Source organism: Ranitomeya imitator, chromosome 3, assembly GCF_032444005.1.
Source record: "Ranitomeya imitator isolate aRanImi1 chromosome 3, aRanImi1.pri, whole genome shotgun sequence".
Lineage (NCBI taxonomy): Eukaryota > Metazoa > Chordata > Amphibia > Anura > Dendrobatidae > Ranitomeya > Ranitomeya imitator.
The window spans coordinates 444,748,102-444,770,871 of NC_091284.1; the positions used below are offsets into that span (position 1 = coordinate 444,748,102).

Sequence of the window (22,770 nt, forward strand, 5' to 3'; positions counted from 1 at the left end):
CAGAGACGGACTACACCTCAACAAACCTGGGAAACACACATTCGCCAGAAGACTCGCTACACTCATCAGGAGGGCGTTAAACTAGAAGAAGAGGGGACGGGAAGAAAAACATTAGACTCGAACAAAGACGACCCAGGAAAACATACTCAGAAAGGAGGTAAGAACATTTCTAAAACAATCCACAGTGAGGAGATTGGAACAAAACAAAATCCTCTAAACTGCATGCTCGCAAACGCCAGAAGCCTGACAAACAAGATGGAAGAACTAGAAGCAGAAATATCTACAGGTAACTTTGACATAGTGGGAATAACCGAGACATGGTTAGATGAAAGCTATGACTGGGCAGTTAACTTACAGGGTTACAGTCTGTTTAGAAAGGATCGTAAAAATCGGAGAGGAGGAGGGGTTTGTCTCTATGTAAAGTCTTGTCTAAAGTCCACTTTAAGGGAGGATATTAGTGAAGGGAATGAGGATGTCGAGTCCATATGGGTTGAAATTCATGGAGGGAAAAATGGTAACAAAATTCTCATTGGGGTCTGTTACAAACCCCCAAATATAACAGAAAGCATGGAAAGTCTACTTCTAAAGCAGATAGATGAAGCTGCAACCCATAATGAGGTCCTGGTTATGGGGGACTTTAACTACCCGGATATTAACTGGGAAACAGAAACCTGTGAAACCCATAAAGGCAACAGGTTTCTGCTAATAACCAAGAAAAATTATCTTTCACAATTGGTGCAGAATCCAACCAGAGGAGCAGCACTTTTAGACCTAATACTATCTAATAGACCTGACAGAATAACAAATCTGCAGGTGGTTGGGCATTTAGGAAATAGCGACCACAATATTGTGCAGTTTCACCTGTCTTTCACTAAGGGGACTTGTCAGGGAGTCACAAAAACACTGAACTTTAGGAAGGCAAAGTTTGACCAGCTTAGAGATGCCCTTAATCTGGTAGACTGGGACAATATCCTCAGAAATAAGAATACAGATAATAAATGGAAAATGTTTAAGAACATCCTAAATAGGCAGTGTAAGCGGTTTATACCTTGTGGGAATAAAAGGACTAGAAATAGGAAAAACCCAATGTGGCTAAACAAAGAAGTAAGACAGGCAATTAACAGTAAAAAGAAAGCATTTGCACTACTAAAGCAGGATGGCACCATTGAAGCTCTAAAAAACTATAGGGAGAAAAATACTTTATCTAAAAAACTAATTAAAGCTGCCAAAAAGGAAACAGAGAAGCACATTGCTAAGGAGAGTAAAACTAATCCCAAACTGTTCTTCAACTATATCAATAGTAAAAGAATAAAAACTGAAAATGTAGGCCCCTTAAAAAATAGTGAGGAAAGAATGGTTGTAGATGACGAGGAAAAAGCTAACATATTAAACACCTTCTTCTCCACGGTATTCACGGTGGAAAATGAAATGCTAGGTGAAATCCCAAGAAACAATGAAAACCCTATATTAAGGGTCACCAATCTAACCCAAGAAGAGGTGCGAAACCGGCTAAATAAGATTAAAATAGATAAATCTCCGGGTCCGGATGGCATACACCCACGAGTACTAAGAGAACTAAGTAATGTAATAGATAAACCATTATTTCTTATTTTTAGTGACTCTATAGCGACAGGGTCTGTTCCGCAGGACTGGCGCATAGCAAATGTGGTGCCAATATTCAAAAAGGGCTCTAAAAGTGAACCTGGAAATTATAGGCCAGTAAGTCTAACCTCTATTGTTGGTAAAATATTTGAAGGGTTTCTGAGGGATGTTATTCTGGATTATCTCAATGAGAATAACTGTTTAACTCCATATCAGCATGGGTTTATGAGAAATCGCTCCTGTCAAACCAATCTAATCAGTTTTTATGAAGAGGTAAGCTATAGGCTGGACCACGGTGAGTCATTGGACGTGGTATATCTCGATTTTTCCAAAGCGTTTGATACCGTGCCGCACAAGAGGTTGGTACACAAAATGAGAATGCTTGGTCTGGGGGAAAATGTGTGTAAATGGGTTAGTAACTGGCTAAGTGATAGAAAGCAGAGGGTGGTTATAAATGGTATAGCCTCTAACTGGGTCGCTGTGACCAGTGGGGTACCGCAGGGGTCAGTATTGGGACCTGTTCTCTTCAACATATTCATTAATGATCTGGTAGAAGGTTTACACAGTAAAATATCGATATTTGCAGATGATACAAAACTATGTAAAGCAGTTAATACAAGAGAAGATAGTATTCTGCTACAGATGGATCTGGATAAGTTGGAAACTTGGGCTGAAAGGTGGCAGATGAGGTTTAACAATGATAAATGTAAGGTTATACACATGGGAAGAGGGAATCAATATCACCATTACACACTGAACGGGAAACCACTGGGTAAATCTGACAGGGAGAAGGACTTGGGGATCCTAGTTAATGATAAACTTACCTGGAGCAGCCAGTGCCAGGCAGCAGCTGCCAAGGCAAACAGGATCATGGGGTGCATTAAAAGAGGTCTGGATACACATGATGAGAGCATTATACTGCCTCTGTACAAATCCCTAGTTAGACCGCACATGGAGTACTGTGTCCAGTTTTGGGCACCGGTGCTCAGGAAGGATATAATGGAACTAGAGAGAGTACAAAGGAGGGCAACAAAATTAATAAAGGGGATGGGAGAACTACAATACCCAGATAGATTAGCGAAATTAGGATTATTTAGTCTAGAAAAAAGACGACTGAGGGGCGATCTAATAACCATGTATAAGTATATAAGGGGACAATACAAATATCTCGCTGAGGATCTGTTTATACCAAGGAAGGTGACGGGCACAAGGGGGCATTCTTTGCGTCTGGAGAAGAGAAGGTTTTTCCACCAACATAGAAGAGGATTCTTTACTGTTAGGGCAGTGAGAATCTGGAATTGCTTGCCTGAGGAGGTGGTGATGGCAAACTCAGTCGAGGGGTTCAAGAGAGGCCTGGATGTCTTCCTGGAGCAGAACAATATTGTATCATACAATTATTAGGTTCTGTAGAAGGACGTAGATCTGGGGATTTATTATGATGGAATATAGGCTGAACTGGATGGACAAATATCTTTTTTCGGCCTTACTAACTATGTTACTATGTAGTAGTTTTCTCCCATATGAGGGGTATCAGCGTACTCAGGACAAATTGGAAAACAACTTTTGGAGTCCAATTTCTCCTGTTACCCTTGGGAAAATACAAAACTGGGGGCTAAAAAATAATTTTTGTGGAGAAGAAAAACATTTTTTATTTTTACGTCTCTGCGTTATAAACTTTAGTGAAACACTTGGAGGTGCAAAGTTCTCACAACACATCTAGATAAGTTCCTTTGGGGGTCTAGTTTCCAATATGGGGTCACTTGTGGGGGGTTTCTACTGTTTAGGTACATCAGAGGCTCTGCAAACGCAATGTGACACCCGCAGACCATTCCATCAAAGTCTATATTCCAAAATGGCGCTCCTTCCCTTCCGAGCTCTGCCGTGCACCCAAACAGTGGTTTACCCCAACATGGGGTATCAACATACTCAGGAAAAATTGCACAACAACTTTTGGGGTCCAATTTCCCCTGATACCCTTGGGAAAATAAAAATCAGGGGCTCTGCAAACACAACGTGACGCCCGCAGACCATTCCATCAAAGTCTGCATTCCAAAACGCCATTTCTTCCCTTCTGAGCCCCGACTTGTGCCCAAACAGTAGTTTTCTCTCATGTGGGGTATCAGCGTACTCGGGCCAAACAACTCTGTGTGACTGCAGAGTTATGATTCTCAAGGTGTACTTACTGTGTGCTGTGGGTATTCGTCGGTTTCAGACTCTAGACCGCAGGGTATGAATGAGATATACATACCCCCAGTCAGTGCGTTTGGCGTCACTCCATACATTTGTGGATGGAGAGCAAGGCCTTAGCCACTGGCCTTGAGTGTATAACTCGTATGTACCCTCCGGTCCTGGGTCTGAAAACATTGAATACCCGCAGCGCACAGTACGAGCGCTGGGGGGATTCATAAGTCTGTAATCACACACCGTAACTATAGTCTTATCGGTTTTGACTGGCAACCACTTTAAGTGCTCTGGGAGTGTCAAAGTATTTCCCAAGTCTCTGTGTAGTCAAACCAGTGAGTTGTCAGTCAAGCAGGGAAGTCGGGGAGACCATGACTTGAGAAGTGCTTTGTCACTATCAGTGCACTTGGGTCTTATTTGAATATAAATTAAAACAGCCATTTCTCAGTTCGGAAGCAACAGATTGGATGAGTACGGTAAATGTCTGGATAGCTTTATCTTTCAGAGAGCAACATTACTATATAAACAGTTTTGGGAAGGGAGGGGGTTATTTATTCTGTCTGATTTTCTTTAGATTTTAGCTTCAGTATGAGAGATCTATGTGTTTAGGGTCACCATCATATGTAGCAATAAAAAAAATCTTTCAAAATGTGTTTTCATTTTGTTACATAGCAAAGAGCAATGCAACATAATTATAGATTAAAGCTCTTATCGGGTTGTAAAATTGCTGATATTTTACAATTCATCGCTTACTTTTTGTGGGGTTTTTTGTTTACAGCTTGCAACTATTGAGGCAACCATGAAAAGAGAGAATCACAAGATCTTGACTCCGCTTGTAAGCTTGGATACTCCAGGGAAGGCTACAGTTCAGGTTGTTATTTTGGCTGATCCGGTGAGTAATTGTAACCAGTAGATATTAAAGGGAACCTGTCACCCCCAAAATGGAAGGTGAGCTAAGCCCACCAGCATCAGGGGCTTATCTACAGCATTTTGTAATGCTGTAGATAAGCCCCAGATGTATCCTGAAAGATGAGAAAGAGGTTAGATTATACTCACCCAGGGGCGGTCCCGGTCCGGTCCGATGGGCGTCGCGGTCCGGGGCCTCCCTCCCATCTTCATAGGATGATGTCCTCTTCTTGTCTTCACGCTGTGGCTCCGGCGCAGGCGTACTTTGTCTGCCCTGTTGAGGGCAGAGCAAAGTACTGCAGTGCGCAGGCGCCGGGCCTCTCTGACCTTTCCCAGCGCCTGGGCACTGCAGTACTTTGCTCTGCCCTCAACAGGGCAGACAAAGTACGCCTGCGCCGGAGCCACAGCGTGAAGACAAGAAGAGGACGTCATCCTATGAAGATGGTAGGGAGGCCCCGGACCGCGACGTCCATCGGACCGGACCGGGAACTCCCCTGGGTGAGTATAATCTAATCTTTTTCTCATCTTTCAGGATACATCTGGGGCTTAACTACAGCATTACAGAATGCTGTAGATAAAGATAAGCCCCCTGATGCCGGTGGCTGCAGCTCACCTTCGATTTTGGAGGTGACAGGTTCCCTTTTAAAGAGTTGATGGAGCTCCTGGAAAAATTCATGATGTAAAATGAAACCCAAATATAAAATCTTTTTCCAGTATACTGTTTAGAATTCGGAAAACTAATAAAATCCTGTCAATCTTAGTGATTTTGTTTACACTTGTCTGAGCCTGACCTTAGTGTCCTATGGCTACGACTATCTGCCTGTGTACAGAATGTTGTGAGCGCCTCAGATTAACCCTTTTTAGGTAGCTGAATAGTTTTATGCAGATTTTTTATTTTATTGCCACCTTTGTTACCAATCCGTATTGTGTGAAATGTGTGCATTAAAATACTTGCCAATCGCTGCCTTCTGCCATTTCCAGCGCTGCTCCCGTCCTCTCCTGCATCACATGACTGCTCTTGTCATCAAACGTCTCTCACATCGTTTCTGTGTGGACAAGAAGTCACTTTCTCAATTTGTCTGAGACTCAGTACCAGGGCTGTGGTGTCGGAGGTGGAGTTGGTGTCATGGAAATTGAGGAGTCGGAGTCAGATTTTTGGCTTACCGTCTCCACAGCCCTGCTCAGTACAAGTCCCTTGCTATAAGAAACGAACTAATGGTCTGCATTGTCAGCCAATAAGAAAGCTCTGTGGTCACATGATGCAAGAGCGGGACTGGAGCAGCCTTGGAAAACTGCAGCAGATGGCGACCTGTAAGTATTTTAATACACACAGTAACCCATTCACGACCGATTACTTATATTTACGCCATCAGTCATGTACTTGCTTTTGATGCGGGCTCACACGCTGAGCCTGCATCTTTCCTGGACTTGATGTCTGATTTGATCACACATTGCCCCATTAAAAATAAAATGATAACAATTACACATTTGGTGTTGCCACATTCAGAGATGTCAAATCCATCAAAATCTAAAAATAAGATTAATTTATCGGTAACTGCATAGCGAGAAAAAATAAAATCTAAACTCTAGAAACGAAAACTGACTCTGGAAGCAAGAGGCTTAAGGGGTACAAAAATATTGATGCTTTCTTCTAGAAACATTCTATCCTTAGATTGTTTGTTATTGCTCTATTGAAGTGGAGACGAGCTGCAATACCACACACAACCTGATCAGGTGGAGGCACTGTTTTGAGGGGGAAAAAAGCCAAGTTTTTCTAATCCTGGACAAATCATGATCAGGATTTAGCAAATACTTAAAGGGACACTGTCACCTGAATTTGGAGGGAACAATCTTCAGCCATGGAGGCGGGGTTTGGGGGTTTTTGATTCACCCTTTCCTTACCCGCTGGCTGCATGCTGGCTGCAATATTAGATTAAAGTTCATTCTCTGTCCTCCATAGTACACGCCTGTGCAAGGCAAGATTGCCTTGTGCAGGCTTGTAATACGGAGGACAGAGAATGAACTTCAATCCAATATTGCAGCCAGCATGCAGCCAGCGGGTAAGGAAAGGGTGAATCAAAAACCCCGCCTCCATGGCTGAAGATTGTTCCCTCCAAATTCAGGTGACAGTGTCCCTTTAACAAATTGTCCTACATCAGACAACAGACTGGAGCTAGAAAAAATCCCAGAGAGGTGGATAGCATAGGGCTCTGTCTTGTAGCCTAATGCACCCAGTAGGCAAAAAGAGCGAGAGCTACCCAGCGAGGAGCCATACTGCTGCACCAACGTTGTGATTTCAGACCAATAGGCAACACCAGAAGCATCTTACCTGGGCCAAGGAGAAAAAAGACTGTACTGTTGCTCAGTGATCCCGAGTGTTGTTTTAAGATTAAAGTAAATTTTGGATTTCATTTGGAAATCAAGGTCCCAGAGTCCGGAGGAAGAGTGGAGAGGAACACAATCCAAGCTGCTTGAGGTCTAGTGTGAAGTCTCCACAATCAGTGATGGTTTGGGGAGCCATGTTATCTGCTGGTGTAGGGCCACTGTGTTTTATCAAGTCAGCGCAGCCGTCTACCAGGAAATTTTAGAGCACTTCATGCTTCCTTCTGCCGACAAGCTTTTTGGAGATGGAAATTTCATTCTCCAGCAGGACTTGGCACCTGTCCACGCTGCCAAAAGTACCAATACCTGGTTTACAAACAACAGTATCACTGTGCTTGATTGGCCAGCAAACTCACCTGACCTTAACCCCATAGAGAATCTATGGGGTATTGTCAAGAGGAAGATGAGACAACAGACCCAACAATGTAGATGAGCTGAAGGCTGTTGTTAAAGCAACCTGGGCTTCCATAACATCTCAGCAGTGCCACAGGCTGATCGCCACCATGCCACGCCACATTAATGCAGTAATTGATGCAAAAGGAGCCCGGACCAAGTATTGAGTGCATTTACTGAACATACATTTCAGTAGGCCAACGTTTCGGATTTTACAATCATTTTTTCAAGCTGGTGTTAGAATGTATTCTAATTTACTAAGATAATGACTTTGGGGTTTTTATTAGCTGTAGGCCATAATCATCAACATTAACAGAAATAAACACTTGACATAAAACACTCTGTAATGACTCTATATAATATGAGATTCACTTTTTGTATTGAAGATCTGAAATAAATTAACTTTTCGATGATATTCTAATTTAGTGAGAAGCACTTGTCGATGCACATAAGTTTATTTTTCAATGTACGCTTTGGCTGTTTTACTTTTTAGATTATTTTTTCTTTGTTTTATAAAACAAGACCTACAATAAGGGAAACCGAGCACAAAACAAACGCATTTCCCCTCCATTACTTATCACCTCCTCCTTATGTGTATTTGCTAAACAGAATGCAGTGCGATTTACAGGAGCTTTTTGTGGTTTTGGGAAATTTATTTAAATTCCTTTCCTGCACTACACTTGTCTCCTGACCGCGGTGTAATATAATAGCCGTCATATGTTTTTCATGACTTGTTGGCAGCATTCAACATCTATAACATTGTGGCATTCTAAAGATTGCAGGGCTTCCTAGGATAGCTTACCCAGTCTGGCTCCATGCCTGCTGCCCTCGTTTTAAATAAGTTTATTACATTTTGCTGGTTTAGGGAGTATTGGTTTTATTAGATTAGAAAGAGTCAGTGCCTCAGATTATAGGAAAGGCACAATGATTTCTTCCTCTTTAATTACCCAGTTAACATTTTTAGCCAGATGCTGGACAAGAAACCTATTAACTAAAGGAGCTTTAGGACTGTAGGCTCCAGGTAATGGTTCTGCTAAATTGGTTGCATCTCTGTATGGCAGCAGTATTGTAGTCCTCACTTTCATCATAAACTGATAGCTCATTACTGTAGAATGATTCATAACATAGGCAGCTCCGTTTACATGGGTCGCTATTAACTCATTGCTTGTAGGTCAACTTACAAATTGTCTTTTGCAATATATCTGACCTAGCTCTGGCTTTTACTTGCAGTGCTTTTATATGAACTGACAAAGATCGGTAGTATTTTACTATTGATTCTCTAGTCCATCAATCTCTTATCAATAGCCATGACAGACCTAGCTAGGATGGCGAGGCTGAATTTACCCCCTGGCTCAGGTGTTTTCTCTGCCATACTGTAAGTGGTCAGGTATTAGCTCCATGTATATGCTCATTGCTTTTTGTCTTTTAGGATGGTCATGAAATTTGCTTTGTTGGGGATGAAGCCTTCCGAGAACTGTCTCAGATTGATCCAAACGCTGATCAGCTTCTCAATGATGTAAGTGTACATTCTGTTCAAATAGATTTTTATTAAGAATAAAAAGGCAATTAACATGTTACATTCACATTTTCAATACAAAGTTTATTCGGTCGTCCATGACAGCACTACGGAGAGAGAGGGGATCCGCCCTTCAGGAACAGGAAACCTACAGATACATAAGGGCGGCACCTCTCCCCACGCATCAGTTGGTTTCCTGTTCCTGGAGGACAGGATTCCCTACAGATTTTTCTTCAGTCACCTATCAAGCACCCAGGCCGGCTGTCCGACCCAGGTAGCGAGGGGGTCTCCTACCTCGGGCAGTGCGGGTCCCTGGAAGCGCCACGGTGGGCCCGGGTAGGGCTCCACGACAGTGAGCGGTGCAGTGGGGAGCAGCGTCCGGAGGAGGTCTGTCTCTGTGGCCGGCGAAGGTGAGTATATCTCCCCCACCCTCCCGGTCCTTTCGCTCTCCCGTGCCCCGGTCCTCCCTACCTCTGGCTCCTATCCGTGCGGCGCGGACTTCCCGGTGTGCCCCTCTGCGCTCCTTTGGGGGGGGCGGGTCCGGGGGTCGGGCGCCGGCTTCGGCCGGTATCGCCGCTGTGCTGGCCATGTGCGGTGTAGCGGCGTGTGGCTGGGAGATCCGGCGGCGCCGGCCTCCGGGCTCTTCCCTGAGCGCTCCGGCGTTACCGGAAGTGACGCGAGGGGGGGCGGAGCCAGGACCGGAAGTTAGACGCCGGCCGGCTTCGCTGGGGATACCGCTGTCCTGCATGCGGTGGGAGCGGCGGGGGGGGAGCGTTCAGGGGCGGGGGAGGGTCGAGCATGGACCGGGGCAGGGGGGGGGATTGATTAGGCTGGCCATGCACACCTGCACATGTTCCGGATGGGGGAGGGCTATATATGGCCAATTACACTGCTGCAGAGCTGCTGATAGCATCTACAGCTATGGAGGTGCCAGAAGCTGCCGGTGACCTGCTGGAGCAAGGGGACAGATCCTCGGAGGCAAATACCCAGCAGAAGACCCGCGGGCGCAGTGCTCAGGCCAGTCGCAGATCAAGACAGAAGGATCTGGACCGACCCCCCCAGTAATCCGGTACCTACCGCTACTGCCTGGGTAAGAGATCTTCGTGAATGTACCCTGATGCAGTCTTTCCTATGTTTACTTCCGTAGGGGAAAAAGAGCGCTGGTAAATCAAAAAACAAGGAGTGCGCGCTGTGCGCTTGCCCTTTGCCAGACGCCTACCCTAAGAGACTTTGTCAGTCGTGTGTGCGGCAGACGGTAGGAAATGGATAAATGGGATACTATATAGCGGTAGCACCAGAGGAAATTACATAGCCTTTTTTCTCCGCTCCCATAGGTGGCGGAGGAGTCTCCCGATTTCACATCAAATCTTAGGGAGATTATCAGGAAGGAGGTGAAGGATTCCCTGAAATCCCTATCCCGGGGGGAGCCTTCCAAAAGGAGAAGGGAGCCTAGCGCCTCAAATTCGGATTCATCTGTTGGCCCAAGTAGGGAGAATGATTCAGACGCCTCTGTCTCCTCAGCGTCCTCTTCGGAAGAAGAGTCTAACCGGTTCTGTTTCCCATTGGACCAAATGGACAAACTGATTAAATCAGTTAGATCCACTATGGGGGTGGCGGATGAAAGACCAGAACTGTCAGCCCAGGACTTAATGTTTGGCGGCCTAGACCCTAAAAAACGTAGGTCTTTTCCGCTCAATGACAAGGTCCAAAACCTCATTAAAAAAGAATGGAAGAAGCCAGAGAAAAAAGGCTCTTTTCCACCGGCCTTTAAACGAAGATACCCCTTTGAGGACCCCATGGTGAACACATGGGATAAGGCACCAAAATTAGACGCGGCGGTGTCTAAGGCATCCAAAAAATCTTCTATCCCCTTTGATGACATGGCTTCCCTAAAGGATCCTCTAGATAAAAAGGCTGACTCGTTCCTTAAAGGGACATGGGAAATGTCGGCTGGTGCGTTGAGACCGGCGGTAGCTGCGACATGCGCAGCCAGATCAATGATGGTCTGGCTAGATCAGCTGGGGTCTAAATTGGAAGAAGGTGTTTCCAGAGATTCCATGTTGAAATTCCTGCCAACAATCCAAAATGCTGCTGCCTTTCTCGCAGATGCTTCTGCGGATTCCGCAAGAATGGCGGCTAGAGCGGCAGGACTATCGAACGCAGCACGCAGGGCCCTATGGCTAAAATGTTGGCCGGGTGACCTTCAGTCCAGATCTCGTCTGTGCTCCATCCCATGTGAAGGGGAATACCTGTTTGGACCAGTCCTAGATGAGCTGCTAGAGAAAGCCGGAGATGAGAAGAAGAAGTTTCCTAATCTTCCAACTACTTCTTACCGGCGCCCCTTCGCAGGGAAAAGATTCTTTCGGAGGAGACCGGCCAGAGATCAGAGCAGATGGGACGAGAAAAAGAAGAGAGGTACTGGGTTCATGTTTGGTGGAGGACGTCAGGAGCCACCCCGTGAAGTCAAAAAACCACCCCAATGACTAGTCGCCCCGGTGGGAGGTAGACTATCTGCCTTCTACCTGGCCTGGTCCAAGATCTCCAGTAGTGATTGGATTTTGGGGTTGATAGCTACGGGTCTGCGGCTAGAATTCTCCTCTATCCCTCAGAACTTCTTCAGAGTCACCCCTCTCAGATCCTCTCCAGCGGAACAGGCGGCCCTGGAAGCGGAAGTTCACGATCTGCTCAATAAAAATGTCTTATCCGAGGTTCCGGAAGGAGAACAGGGTAGTGGTTTCTACTCTCCTCTATTCCTAATAAGTAAACCAGACGGCTCCTTCAGAACAATTATCAACCTTAGAGCGCTGAATAATTTTCTGACCATTCAACCATTTAAAATGGAAACTATTAATACCGCAATAAAGTTGCTGTTTAAAAACTGCTTTATGGTAGTATTGGATTTGAAGGACGCCTATTACCATATCCCTATTTATGCAGGTCACCAACGATACCTGAGGGTGGCGGTACGATTGGATGGGGTAATAAGACACTTCCAGTATAGGGCCCTTCCCTTTGGGATTTCAGTCGCCCCTCGGGTATTTACCAAGGTAATGGCGGAAGTTATGGCACACCTTCATGAGTCCAACATTCTAATAATCCCCTACCTGGACGATCTCCTTATCGTAGGTAAAACGGCGGATCACTGTCTAGAACAGTTACATAAAGTGATGTCGGCTCTAGAGCGTCTGGGGTGGATGCTAAACATTAAAAAATCACGGTTACAGCCCATGACGGTGCAGCGATTTTTAGGCCTGACCCTGGATTCCCAGGTTCAGGAATGCCGTTTGCCTCAAGAAAAAATTAATCGCCTGTACCTTCAGGTGCTGAATGCCTCAAAAAACCCCACCATGTCCCTACGAAGAGCCATGTCTCTGTTAGGCTCTCTCTCGTCCTGTATTCCGGCGGTCCGATGGGCTCAGTATCATACGAGGATACTACAGGGCGAGGTACTGTTACATCAAAAAAGGTTGGGAGGAGGTCTAGACAGTCTGCTGACCCTATCCCAAGACACTGTGGTATCCCTCGAGTGGTGGTTAGATCAAAAGAACCTGTCCACAGGGGTCCCCTGGGAGTATAATATAACTCGTATTATCACCTCGGACGCTAGCCCTTCTGGGTGGGGGGCTCACATGGGGGATTCATTGGTCCAGGGGCTTTGGGATCATGATCAGATGGAGATGTTTTCCAATCTAAAGGAGTTAACGGCTGTGGAGCAGGCGGTTAAAACACTCCTTGTCTGTCTACAGGGCCACCACGTGCGGGTATTCTCGGACAATCGAGTCACCGTGGCATACATAAATCACCAAGGCGGGACTCGTTCCAGATCCCTGATGTGTGTAGCAGATCGTCTGTTTCATCTAGCAGAGCAACATCTTCTCTCGTTGACGGCTCTACACATAAAAGGGGCAGAAAACACTACAGCGGATTTCTTAAGTCGCAACACATTAAGGCAGGGAGAGTGGTCCCTGAACAGCACCATCTTCGACCTTATCGTGGAAAGGTGGGGACAACCAGAGGTAGACCTGTTTGCCACAAAAGGAAACAGGAAAGTTGCACAGTTCTGCTCTCTGAACCCCAGAGAAAATCCCCTGTCAGTAGACGCCCTCCTCATAGACTGGAACTTCAGGCTAGCCTACGCCTTTCCTCCCCTGTCTCTACTTCCTCTGGTGGTGAGGAAAATCAGGAAGGACAAGGCCACAGTGATAGTAATTGCCCCCTTCTGGCCCAGAAGGACGTGGTTTCCATGCCTGAGGGCTATGTCGATATCCGATCCATGGGTCTTGCCAGACATTCCGGATCTCCTATCCCAGGGCCCAGTCTACCATCCTCGAGCGGTTGGCCTTCATCTGACGGCGTGGATTTTGAGCGGGCGCTACTAAAAGATAGGGGGTTCTCGCCAGCCCTCATTAACACGCTGCTGAAAAGCAGGAAAATGATAACCACAAAAAATCTGTCAGGATCTGGAAGAGGTTTCTTCAGAACTCGGGGGCAACAGCTGGACAGTCAATACCGATTGTCCAGATCTTGGAATTCTTACAAAGGGGGTTGGATATGGGGTTATCCCCAAATACTCTTAAGGTGCAGGTATCAGCCTTGGGGGCCCTCTTTGGCTGCAACATCGCTGAGAATCACTGGGTCAGCAGATTCATCAGGGCAACAAAGCGGTCTAGACCAATTGTGAAGGATAGAGTCATGCCTTGGGACCTGAACCTAGTCCTCTCAGCCTTGACAGAGGCCCCATTTGAGCCAATTACTTCAGCCTCTATTAAAAATCTTTCCCTTAAAGTAGCCTTCCTGGTGGCCATAACATCGGCGCGTAGGATAGGCGACATCCAAGCATTATCCAGGGTTCCCCCTTACATGCAGCTTAGGGATGATAGAGTGATACTATCCCCTGATCCAGCATATCTCCCTAAGGTAGTGTCCAGTTTCCACAGAACACAGGAAATAGTCCTTCCATCTTTCCTCCCCAGTCCTACCAACGATAAGGAGAGGAAGTTACACACCTTAGATGTAAGAAGATGTATCCTGCAGTATCTAGCGGTAACTGATTCCTGGAAGTTAGATAATGCCTTATTCGTGTCCTATCAGGGTAGTAGGAAAGGGCATAGAGCATCGAAGTCTACTCTAGCTAGATGGATCAGGGAGGCTATCTCGCTGGCTTATATCTCAAAGGGCAAGCCGGCGCCTGAAGGTCTTAAAGCGCATTCCACTAGAGCTATGGCGGCTTCGTGGGCGGAAAGATTGGAGGTGTCGATCGACCAGATTTGTAAGGCTGCTACTTGGTCTTCTCCAAACACTTTCTATAACCATTATAGATTGAACCTGGGTGCCTCCTCTGACCTCTCTTTTGGTGTAAGGGTGCTGCAAGCTGTAGTCCCTCCCTAGTTAGTTACTCTCTGTAATTCTCTCCGTAGTGCTGTCATGGACGACCGAATAAAGTCTTAGTTACTCACCGGTTAACGGTGTTTTTCGGAGTCCATGACAGCACCTGTACATACCCTCCCGTCTTCTTAAAGTTCTGGGTGTACACCTCTTCCTTTATTTATATATAATTCACGGGTAGTGAATAGTTAATATTGTATTATTGTTTATTGTGTATGCTATTAACCTTGGTGGTCCTCTTATGCTCTGTAAACCAACTGATGCGTGGGGAGAGGTGCCGCCCTTATGTATCTGTAGGTTTCCTGTTCCTGAAGGGCGGATCCCCTCTCTCTCCGTAGTGCTGTCATGGACTCCGAAAAACACCGTTAACCGGTGAGTAACTAAGACTTTCCCCCCGCCCCCACCCAACAAAGCAGCTCACCTTGCTAGTTACTTCCATCATTAAAACAATAGAATATCCAATCCCTCAACCGATCGTATAAGCCACACTTTATATTACTATCCCAAAGCAATCCATGAAGACCATAATTTATTGAACGTTTCAATTTTCCCTCTCTTCTTATAAATCCCCTTTTCCAGTGTCAGGCCCTGTTTCACATACTGGAGGAACTCTCCTCTTGACGGCGGCTCTTCCCTAATCCAGTTTCGAGCTATTGCCTTCCTAGCCATGTATAACAATCTGGCAATAGCTATCTTTAGGTGTTTATCTACTCCAATCTCATCCACGCATCCCAACAAACAGACAACTGGATCCCTTGGCACCTTACATCCATACGCACCTTCCATACGACTCAAAACTACCACCCAGAAGGCAGCCAACCTCGGACACGTCCACATCATATGGAGTATATCAGCATCCGTAGATTTACACCTCGGGCATTCAGAATCATCACGCAAACCAGCCTTATATAGCACCATCGGTGACTTATAAACCCTGTGTATCACATAAAGCTGTGACAGTCTATACGGTTCACTCAGCGACAGTCTTGGGACCCATTCTAACACCGACTCCCAGGTCTCGTTATCCATTGGACCCAGATCCCTTTCCCATTTAGCTCTCGTCATTATTGGAAACCCCAATAGGAAAGTATGCAACAAATCTTTATACAGAGTGGATATGACTCCCCCAGTAGTCCCTTCATTACACACATACTCCAGTACTATATACCTTTGAATCCGAATACCTCCATCCCTACTCTGAGCTCCAAAGGCATGCCTCATCCGCAAATACTGATACTCCCCTGCAGTCCCAAGACCAAATTCCGCCTGCAATTGGGAAAATGATTTCAGTTCACCTTGCTCATATATTTGATACACATACTGAATCCCTTTGCCCAGCCACTCTATCAGTAATGTAAGTGTACATTTATGAAAACGCTACATACAACTGGCATGTGAATAACTGGCACGTTTACGGATCATGGGGCCCGATTCATCAATGGTTTTATGCCAGTATTCTGGTGTAAAACGCTTTGAAAAGTCGCATTATTTTGGTGTAACTAAAATTATACAAGTTTTAGCATTCTCACACCATTTTCGCCCAGCTCCAACCAAGTGCAGAGCTGGGGTGAGACAGTGGCATGGCAAACATAACTCCTTCAGGCTATGTGCATATCTCATGCATACGTTGCGGATTTTGCTGCGGATCCGCAGCGGTTTTGGCTCTGCGGATCCGCAGCTGTTTTCCATGCGTTGTACAGTACCATGTAAACGTATGTAAAATAAAATCCGCAGTGCACATGCTGTGGAAAAAAACCGAGCAGAAACACTGCAGTGTATTTTCTGCAGCATGTCAATTCTTTGTGCGGCTTCCGCAGCGGTTTGCACCTGCTCCTCAATAGGAATCCGCAGGTGTAAAACCTCAGGTGGAATCCGCATAAAAACCGGGGTAAATCCGCGGGTAATCCACAGTGCAGTTTACCTGTGGACTTTGCAAAAACAGTGCGGAAAAATCCGCACACCAATCCGCAACGTGTGCACATAGCCTCAGATTGATGACAAACGCTGGCATTTGCCACACCACAACTTTTAGTTCACCAGGGACTGGAGTAAGATTTGTGTTGAGGCGCACACAGAGGTGTACACCACTCATCCAGCACTCCTGATTCGTGAAGTGGTGCACTCCTCTTTATTAAAAGCATCTGACTTCAGCCCATCTTTTTATCAAGGCCGGCAAGAACACTGCAGGTCTTGATGTATGGGGTCCGTAGACTTCATCTACCCCCACCCCACCCAACTCAAAGAGAAAAAAAAACTCTGTATAAAACTGATCAGCTTTGATCATCAAAAAAAAATCTTAAATTATTATTAAAATGAGGGTGCTCCGTGCATCCCTGATATAGCCAAGCTCTCGGGGCACTTTCCGTCCCCTTCCCATTTTGTGATAGACACCGCTTTCTTCCCCAGAGTGAGCACTCCCTGAACTGGTAAAATTGACCATGCACGCACAGACTGACAGGTGCAGAGCGGTCATGCACACATCTCTCTTCTGTTGCTGCCATCCCACACTAGACCTTTGTGGATCAGTGTAACTAGCCGCCATGAGAGAGTGACATGAGTGTGCCTGCTCGACTCCTGCACTCTGTGCGCATATACCTTCACAGTGTGTGCGCATGGTCGACTTTTCCATTTAGCCAGTACTTTTACTAGGCAAGCTGTCAATCAGCACATGCGTGCAACATCATCCACATCTGCATAGTCATTAAAGATCATTTTCTGGATAATCATGGCTGAGATAACAAAATCACAGGATTGATCTTTATGAGGCCTTCGTCTCTCCTCTGTCTATTTGACTGGTTTAAATTGAGTTTTGTGGGTGACAAACTTCCTTTAAGGCCGGTTTCACACGTCAGTGGCTCCGGTACGTGAGGTTACAGTTTCCTCACGTACCGGAGACACTGACTCACGTAGACACATTAAAATCAATGTGTCTCTGCACATGTCAGCGTGTTTTCACGGACCGTGTGTCCGTTTGCAAAACACGGAGACATGTCAGTGTTCGTGGGAGCGCACGGATCACACGAACCCATTAAAGTCAACGGGTCCGTGTAAAACACGTACCACGCACAGATGTTGTCCGTGTGCCGTGCAGGAGACAGCGCTACTGTAAGCGCTGTCCCTCCCCCTCCCCCCCCCCCCCCTCGCGTGTGGTGCTGAAGCCCCATTCATCCCTTCTTCCCAGCAGCGTTCTCTGGAAAGAAGGAATGAATTTTTTTTTTTTATTATTATTTATTTATTTATTTTTGTTTTTAAAATAAAGTTGACGGTAATCCAGTATCCCATGTCTCAAGACAACCAGTTATTGCTCCATGTGCTTATGAATGTTGTCTGAATGTTGCACTTGGACTAAAAAGTGGAAATTGACCCAAGTATATATTCTGACACCTAACAATCTAAATATATCACTGTAATAGGCTCTTAACATTTTTGTGCATTATTTCCAATGGCACTATATAATTCTGTCCTTACAGGCAATGTCCGCAGACAAGAGTGACGAGTGGTTCGCAAAACACCAAAGACAGAAGCCATCCGCATAATCAGCCAGGATGTGTTCATGTTTAATTGCCTGCCTGTGCTTAATATGCTGAGAAAAAAATCTGCTGACTAATAAAACTGTAGAAAGGGATTTTGTTTGGCTAAAATCTTTTTTTTTTTTTTTTTTTTTTAATCACATTGTATGTGCTGTACGCTATTACATTTTAAAGGGAATGCACGTCAGAAAATGACAAGTTGAGTTTTGGGTTTAAATATATATTTCGTTTATTTTGCTATTTTGTCGTTCCCCTCCCCATACCACAATCTGTATTTAAATCGCACTTAAAAATATAGCAATTTTCACACTCTCCACTAGGGTCTTATTGCACTCATACTTGTTTCATGAAATCTGCATGGACATTAGCTGCAATAGACTCAGGCCCTATTGTTTGCATTGAAGCATGACCATGACGTCATGGCAGGTCCTTCTCCCATACCACCGGAACCTGCAACGGAAGATGGCGGCCGGCGCGAGCGACTATGGAGGGTGAGTATAGCATGTTTTATTCGGACTCCCATGACAGCACACGAGAGAGGGGATCCGCCCTTAAGGAACAGGAAACCTACAGATACAAAAGGGCGGCACCTCTCCCCATGCATCAGTTGGTTTCCTGTTCCTGAAGGGACTGGATGCCTATAGATACTACAGGAGTCCAGGCCGGCCGGACCGATTCTGGTGGCGAGAGGGTCTCCCACTTCGGCCGGTGCGGGTACCTGAAGTAGTCACGGTGGCCCTGGCAGGGCGGCACGGCGGTGACTAGGCAGCGAGGAGCGGTCGCCAGGGGGTGTCCGGTCTCCGGGGCCAGCGTCTGGTAAGTCGCCCTTCCCGTGGGCTGTGGGTCTCTCTGGAGCAGGGGGGAGCGCGGCGGCATCTGGGGGGCGCCGATCGGATCGTAGCTGGCCGGCCTCGGCGTTCCACGAGAGCTGCAGCGCTGACAGGAAGCGCTGTAAGCTGTGGTGACGTCGGGGGGCGGAGCCAGCGACGTCTTCCGGATCGGTGAGCTCCTGCGCATGCGCGGGGGCTCCAAGATGGCGGCGCCCACCGGAGATCATGCCGCAATCCCTCCGGAGCGATGATTGATTCCCCACAGCTGCGGGGGGGCGGGAAAATTAAACAAGCAAGCTGGGCAAGGTGCGCTGACCGAAGGAGGGGCCTTATAAGGCGGCTCCAGCAGCATGTTCCCGGGTTCTGGCTCCAATTTACTGAAAATGGATTCAGATCAGGATCAGCAGGTTGTGCTGCTGGAACAAGCATCCCAGAAACCCAAGGAGAAGGAACATGAAAAAAGGAGCGATGGTTCGGGCCGCAGAAGCTCCTCCAGACAGGGGTCTGGAGGGTCAGTCAAAAAGGATCCCCCTCGTGCTTCGGTATTTCTGGGTGTGAGCAGCCACTGGTAAGTGATCTTCGAGAAAGTTCACTTAGTGACTAGTCTCCCCTCATGTGTTTTATGCAGGGAAGGAAAAACGTCAGTAAGGCGAAGCATAGGGAATGTGCCATCTGCGGGGTTCCCTTGCCTGACTCACACCCTAAAAAACTATGTGACCCCTGTATCCAGCAGACGGTGAGGTTCTGGAAGGAGGGGAGGGGGTATAGCATGTAGATTTTACACTCTAGTCTACCTTACTTATCCCCGTAGGTAGCCGAAGAATCCTCCTCTATTACGGCCAGTCTCAAGGAGATGATTAGAATGGAGGTTAAAGAGTCCTTTAAAAACCTTTCACAGTCAGGAGGTTCTAGGCAGAGAACTGAGTGGGCATCTGATTCGTCTGTGGAAAAGGACAAGTCCGAAGAATCAGACAATTCAGCAGCATCATCCTCCTCTTCGGAAGAAGACGCTGCTCGGTTTTGCCTACCCCTAGAAAGGATAGACAAATTGGTAAAGGCGGTCAGAGGCACAATGGGTATATCGGAACCCAAGCCTCAACTATCCAAAGAACAAATGATGTTCAGTGGATTGGAGCAAAAGAAGCGCAGAGTGTTTCCTTTAAATGAGAAAATACAAGATCTTATTAATAGGGAATGGAGGGAACCTGAGAGAAAAGGCTCCTTACCACCTGCGCAAAAACGCCGATACCCTTTTGATGACCCAGCAGTAGGTAACTGGGAGAAAGCACCCAAGCTGGATGCAGCAATTGCCAAGGTAGCTAAACGATCTTCTCTCCCATTTGAAGATATGGGAACACTTAAAGACCCCCTGGATAGGAAAGTGGATACCTTCCTGAAGGGAACCTGGGAGATGGCAGCTGGCTCCTTAAGACCTGCGGTAGCTTCAACCTGCACGGCAAGGTCAATGATGGTCTGGCTGGACCAGTTGGAGACCCAATTAAAACAAGGGGCCTCTAGAGAGTCCATTCTCTCAGCATTACCTGTAATCCAGGAGGGGGCGGCTTTTTTATCAGACGCCTCAATTGACTCCGTAAAGTTGGCAGCTAGAGCAGCAGGACTTTCTAATGCTGCAAGGAGAGCCCTATGGCTGAAATGCTGGCCGGGGGATATGCAGGCAAAAGCGAAGCTCTGCGCTATCCCTTGTAAAGGCGAATATTTATTTGGGCCTACCCTGGATGAACTCCTGGAGAAAGCAGGAGATGATAAGAAAAAGTTTCCCAACCTGTTCAATCCATACCGTCGTCCCTTCAACAAAAGAAGGTTCAACCGGGGAGGAAAGCGAGCTTTTTCACCAGGGAGAGATCGTCCCAGATGGGAGGATAGGCGAAAGCGAGGTACAGGTCTCATGTTTCGCCGTAACCAGACGGAAAATAAAAAACAAGACCAATGACTGGCAATTCCAGTGGGAGGGAGACTATTGCATTTCTCGGCAGAGTGGTCGAAAATCACAAACAGCGTTTGGATAAAAGACACTGTTTCCCATGGTCTCAAGCTGGAATTTGTTCATATTCCACAGGACAAATTTAGGTTAACACCCTGGCGCTCATCTCCCACTGAACAATTCGCCCTAGAAGAGGAAGTGAGGACTCTTTGTTCCAAAAATGTTTTGGTAGAAGTGCCGTATTCTCAGGCAGGGGAAGGGTTTTACTCTCCCCTGTTCCTAATCCAGAAGCCTGATAAATCTTACAGGACCATTATAAATCTTAAGGGTCTCAATAAGTTTTTGGTGAAACATACCTTCAAAATGGAGTCCATCAATTCGGCAATAAAAATGCTTTTCAACAACTGTTTCATGGTAGTAGTGGATTTGAAAGATGCCTACTATCATGTACCCATTCATGCTGATTTCCAACGATACCTGAGGGTAGCGATACTAATGGGGGGTAGGATTCGACATTTTCAATTCAGAGCGCTCCCCTTTGGGATCACCTCGGCACCTAGGGTGTTTACTAAAATAATTGCGGAAGTTATGGCGCATTTAAGAGAGTCAAATATCCTTATAGTCCCCTACTTAGACGATTTCCTCATTGTAGGTAACTCGGTAGATCATTGTCTGTCACAATGGGAGATTGCTAAAACCAAACTAGAACGGTTGGGTTGGATCATAAACTTTGAAAAATCTAAATTACAGCCCCTAAATGTTCAAAAATTCCTGGGGTTAATGTTGAATTCAGTGACACAGCAGTGTCTCCTCCCTATAGAGAAAATGGACCAAATTCAGAGTTTTGTATTAAGAGCAATCAATACACCTTCCATGACACTTAGGCAAGCAATGTCTCTACTTGGGTCACTCACATCTTGCATCCCAGCAGTTAAGTGGGCTCAGTTCCACACCAGGTCCCTACAAAATGAAGTCCTGTTCCATGACAGAGCCTTAGGAGGCGCATTGAATGGAAAATTGACATTGAGGCCGATAACATTGAATTCCCTTAGATGGTGGCTAGATAAACAAAATTTATCAGCAGGGGTTCCCTGGATGATAGATGTCACCCACGTGATAACCACGGATGCCAGCTCTTCAGGGTGGGGAGCCTATATGGGGGACATGGTGGTCCAGGGACAGTGGGAACCCTTCACAACATTTTCATCAAATCAAAGAGAGTTGTTGGCGGTTGAACTGGCTGTTAAAAAATTCCTCGTATATCTGCAGGGCCAGCACGTCAGAATTCTGTCGGACAACAGAGTGGCGGTCGCTTACATAAACCGGCAAGGGGGAACTCGTTCCGAAACTTTAATGCGGATCACGGATCGGTTGTTCCAGGTGGCAGAGCTCAATTTTCTATCTTTGACAGCTCTTCACATCAAAGGAAAAGAAAATGTGGCAGCAGATTTCCTCAGCCGAAATGTGTTAAAACAGGGAGAGTGGTCTCTCAACGAGGACATTTTCAACCTTGTCGTCCGCAGATGGGGTCAACCAGTGGTGGATCTATTCGCCACCAGAAACAACAGAAAAGTAAAACTTTTTTGCTCCCTAAATCCCAGGGAGAATCCCCTGGCGATAGACGCGTTTCTCATAAAATGGGATTTTCCACTAGCCTATGCTTTCCCACCACTGAACCTGATACCTCTAGTGGTGAGGAAAATCAGGGAGGATCGAGCGAAAGTCATCCTTATCGCCCCCTTTTGGCCCAGAAGAACCTGGTTTGCCTGGCTCAAGACAATGTCTGTAGCGGTCCCCTGGGTACTGCCAGAGATCCCGAACTTGCTTTCGCAGGGACCGATCTCCCATCCACAAGTGACGGGGCTCCATTTGACGGCATGGTGTTTGAACGGTCACTATTAGTGGGAAAAGGCTTCTCTCCAAACTTGGTGGAGACGCTCCTAAAGAGTAGAAAGCAAATAACTACGAAAATCTACTCTAGGACTTGGAGAAAGTTCTTGTCTTGTTCAAAGTTTAATATCCAAGACGGGGTGCCAGTACAACAAATCCTAGAGTTCCTACAGAAGGGGTTCGAGTTGAAACTCTCTCCTAGTACCCTTAGGG

The 22,770-nt window shown here is 46.3% G+C and overlaps 2 protein-coding genes across 3 annotated transcripts in view; one reads left to right on the forward strand and one right to left on the reverse strand.

Moving 5' to 3' along the window:
* GLOD4 (glyoxalase domain containing 4) overlaps positions 1–17,990 on the forward strand; it is a 33,253-nt gene extending 15,263 nt beyond the window's left edge. Inside the window, exons 7-10 of one of the 2 annotated variants that reach the window (XR_011319314.1) lie at positions 4,562–4,675; positions 8,894–8,980; positions 14,663–14,737; positions 17,836–17,990. Coding sequence is in view for 1 of the 2 variants with exons in the window: in XM_069757369.1 (XP_069613470.1) it covers positions 4,562–4,675; positions 8,894–8,980; positions 17,836–17,901 (267 nt within the window). In the remaining variant the exon portion in view is untranslated. The remainder of the gene's footprint in view (positions 1–4,561; positions 4,676–8,893; positions 8,981–14,662; positions 14,738–17,835) is intronic. The other variant, XM_069757369.1, reaches the window with a different exon arrangement.
* Positions 1–22,770, reverse strand: part of MRM3 (mitochondrial rRNA methyltransferase 3) — a 154,795-nt gene that overhangs the window by 25,713 nt on the left and 106,312 nt on the right. The gene's annotated exons all lie outside the window — the stretch shown is intronic.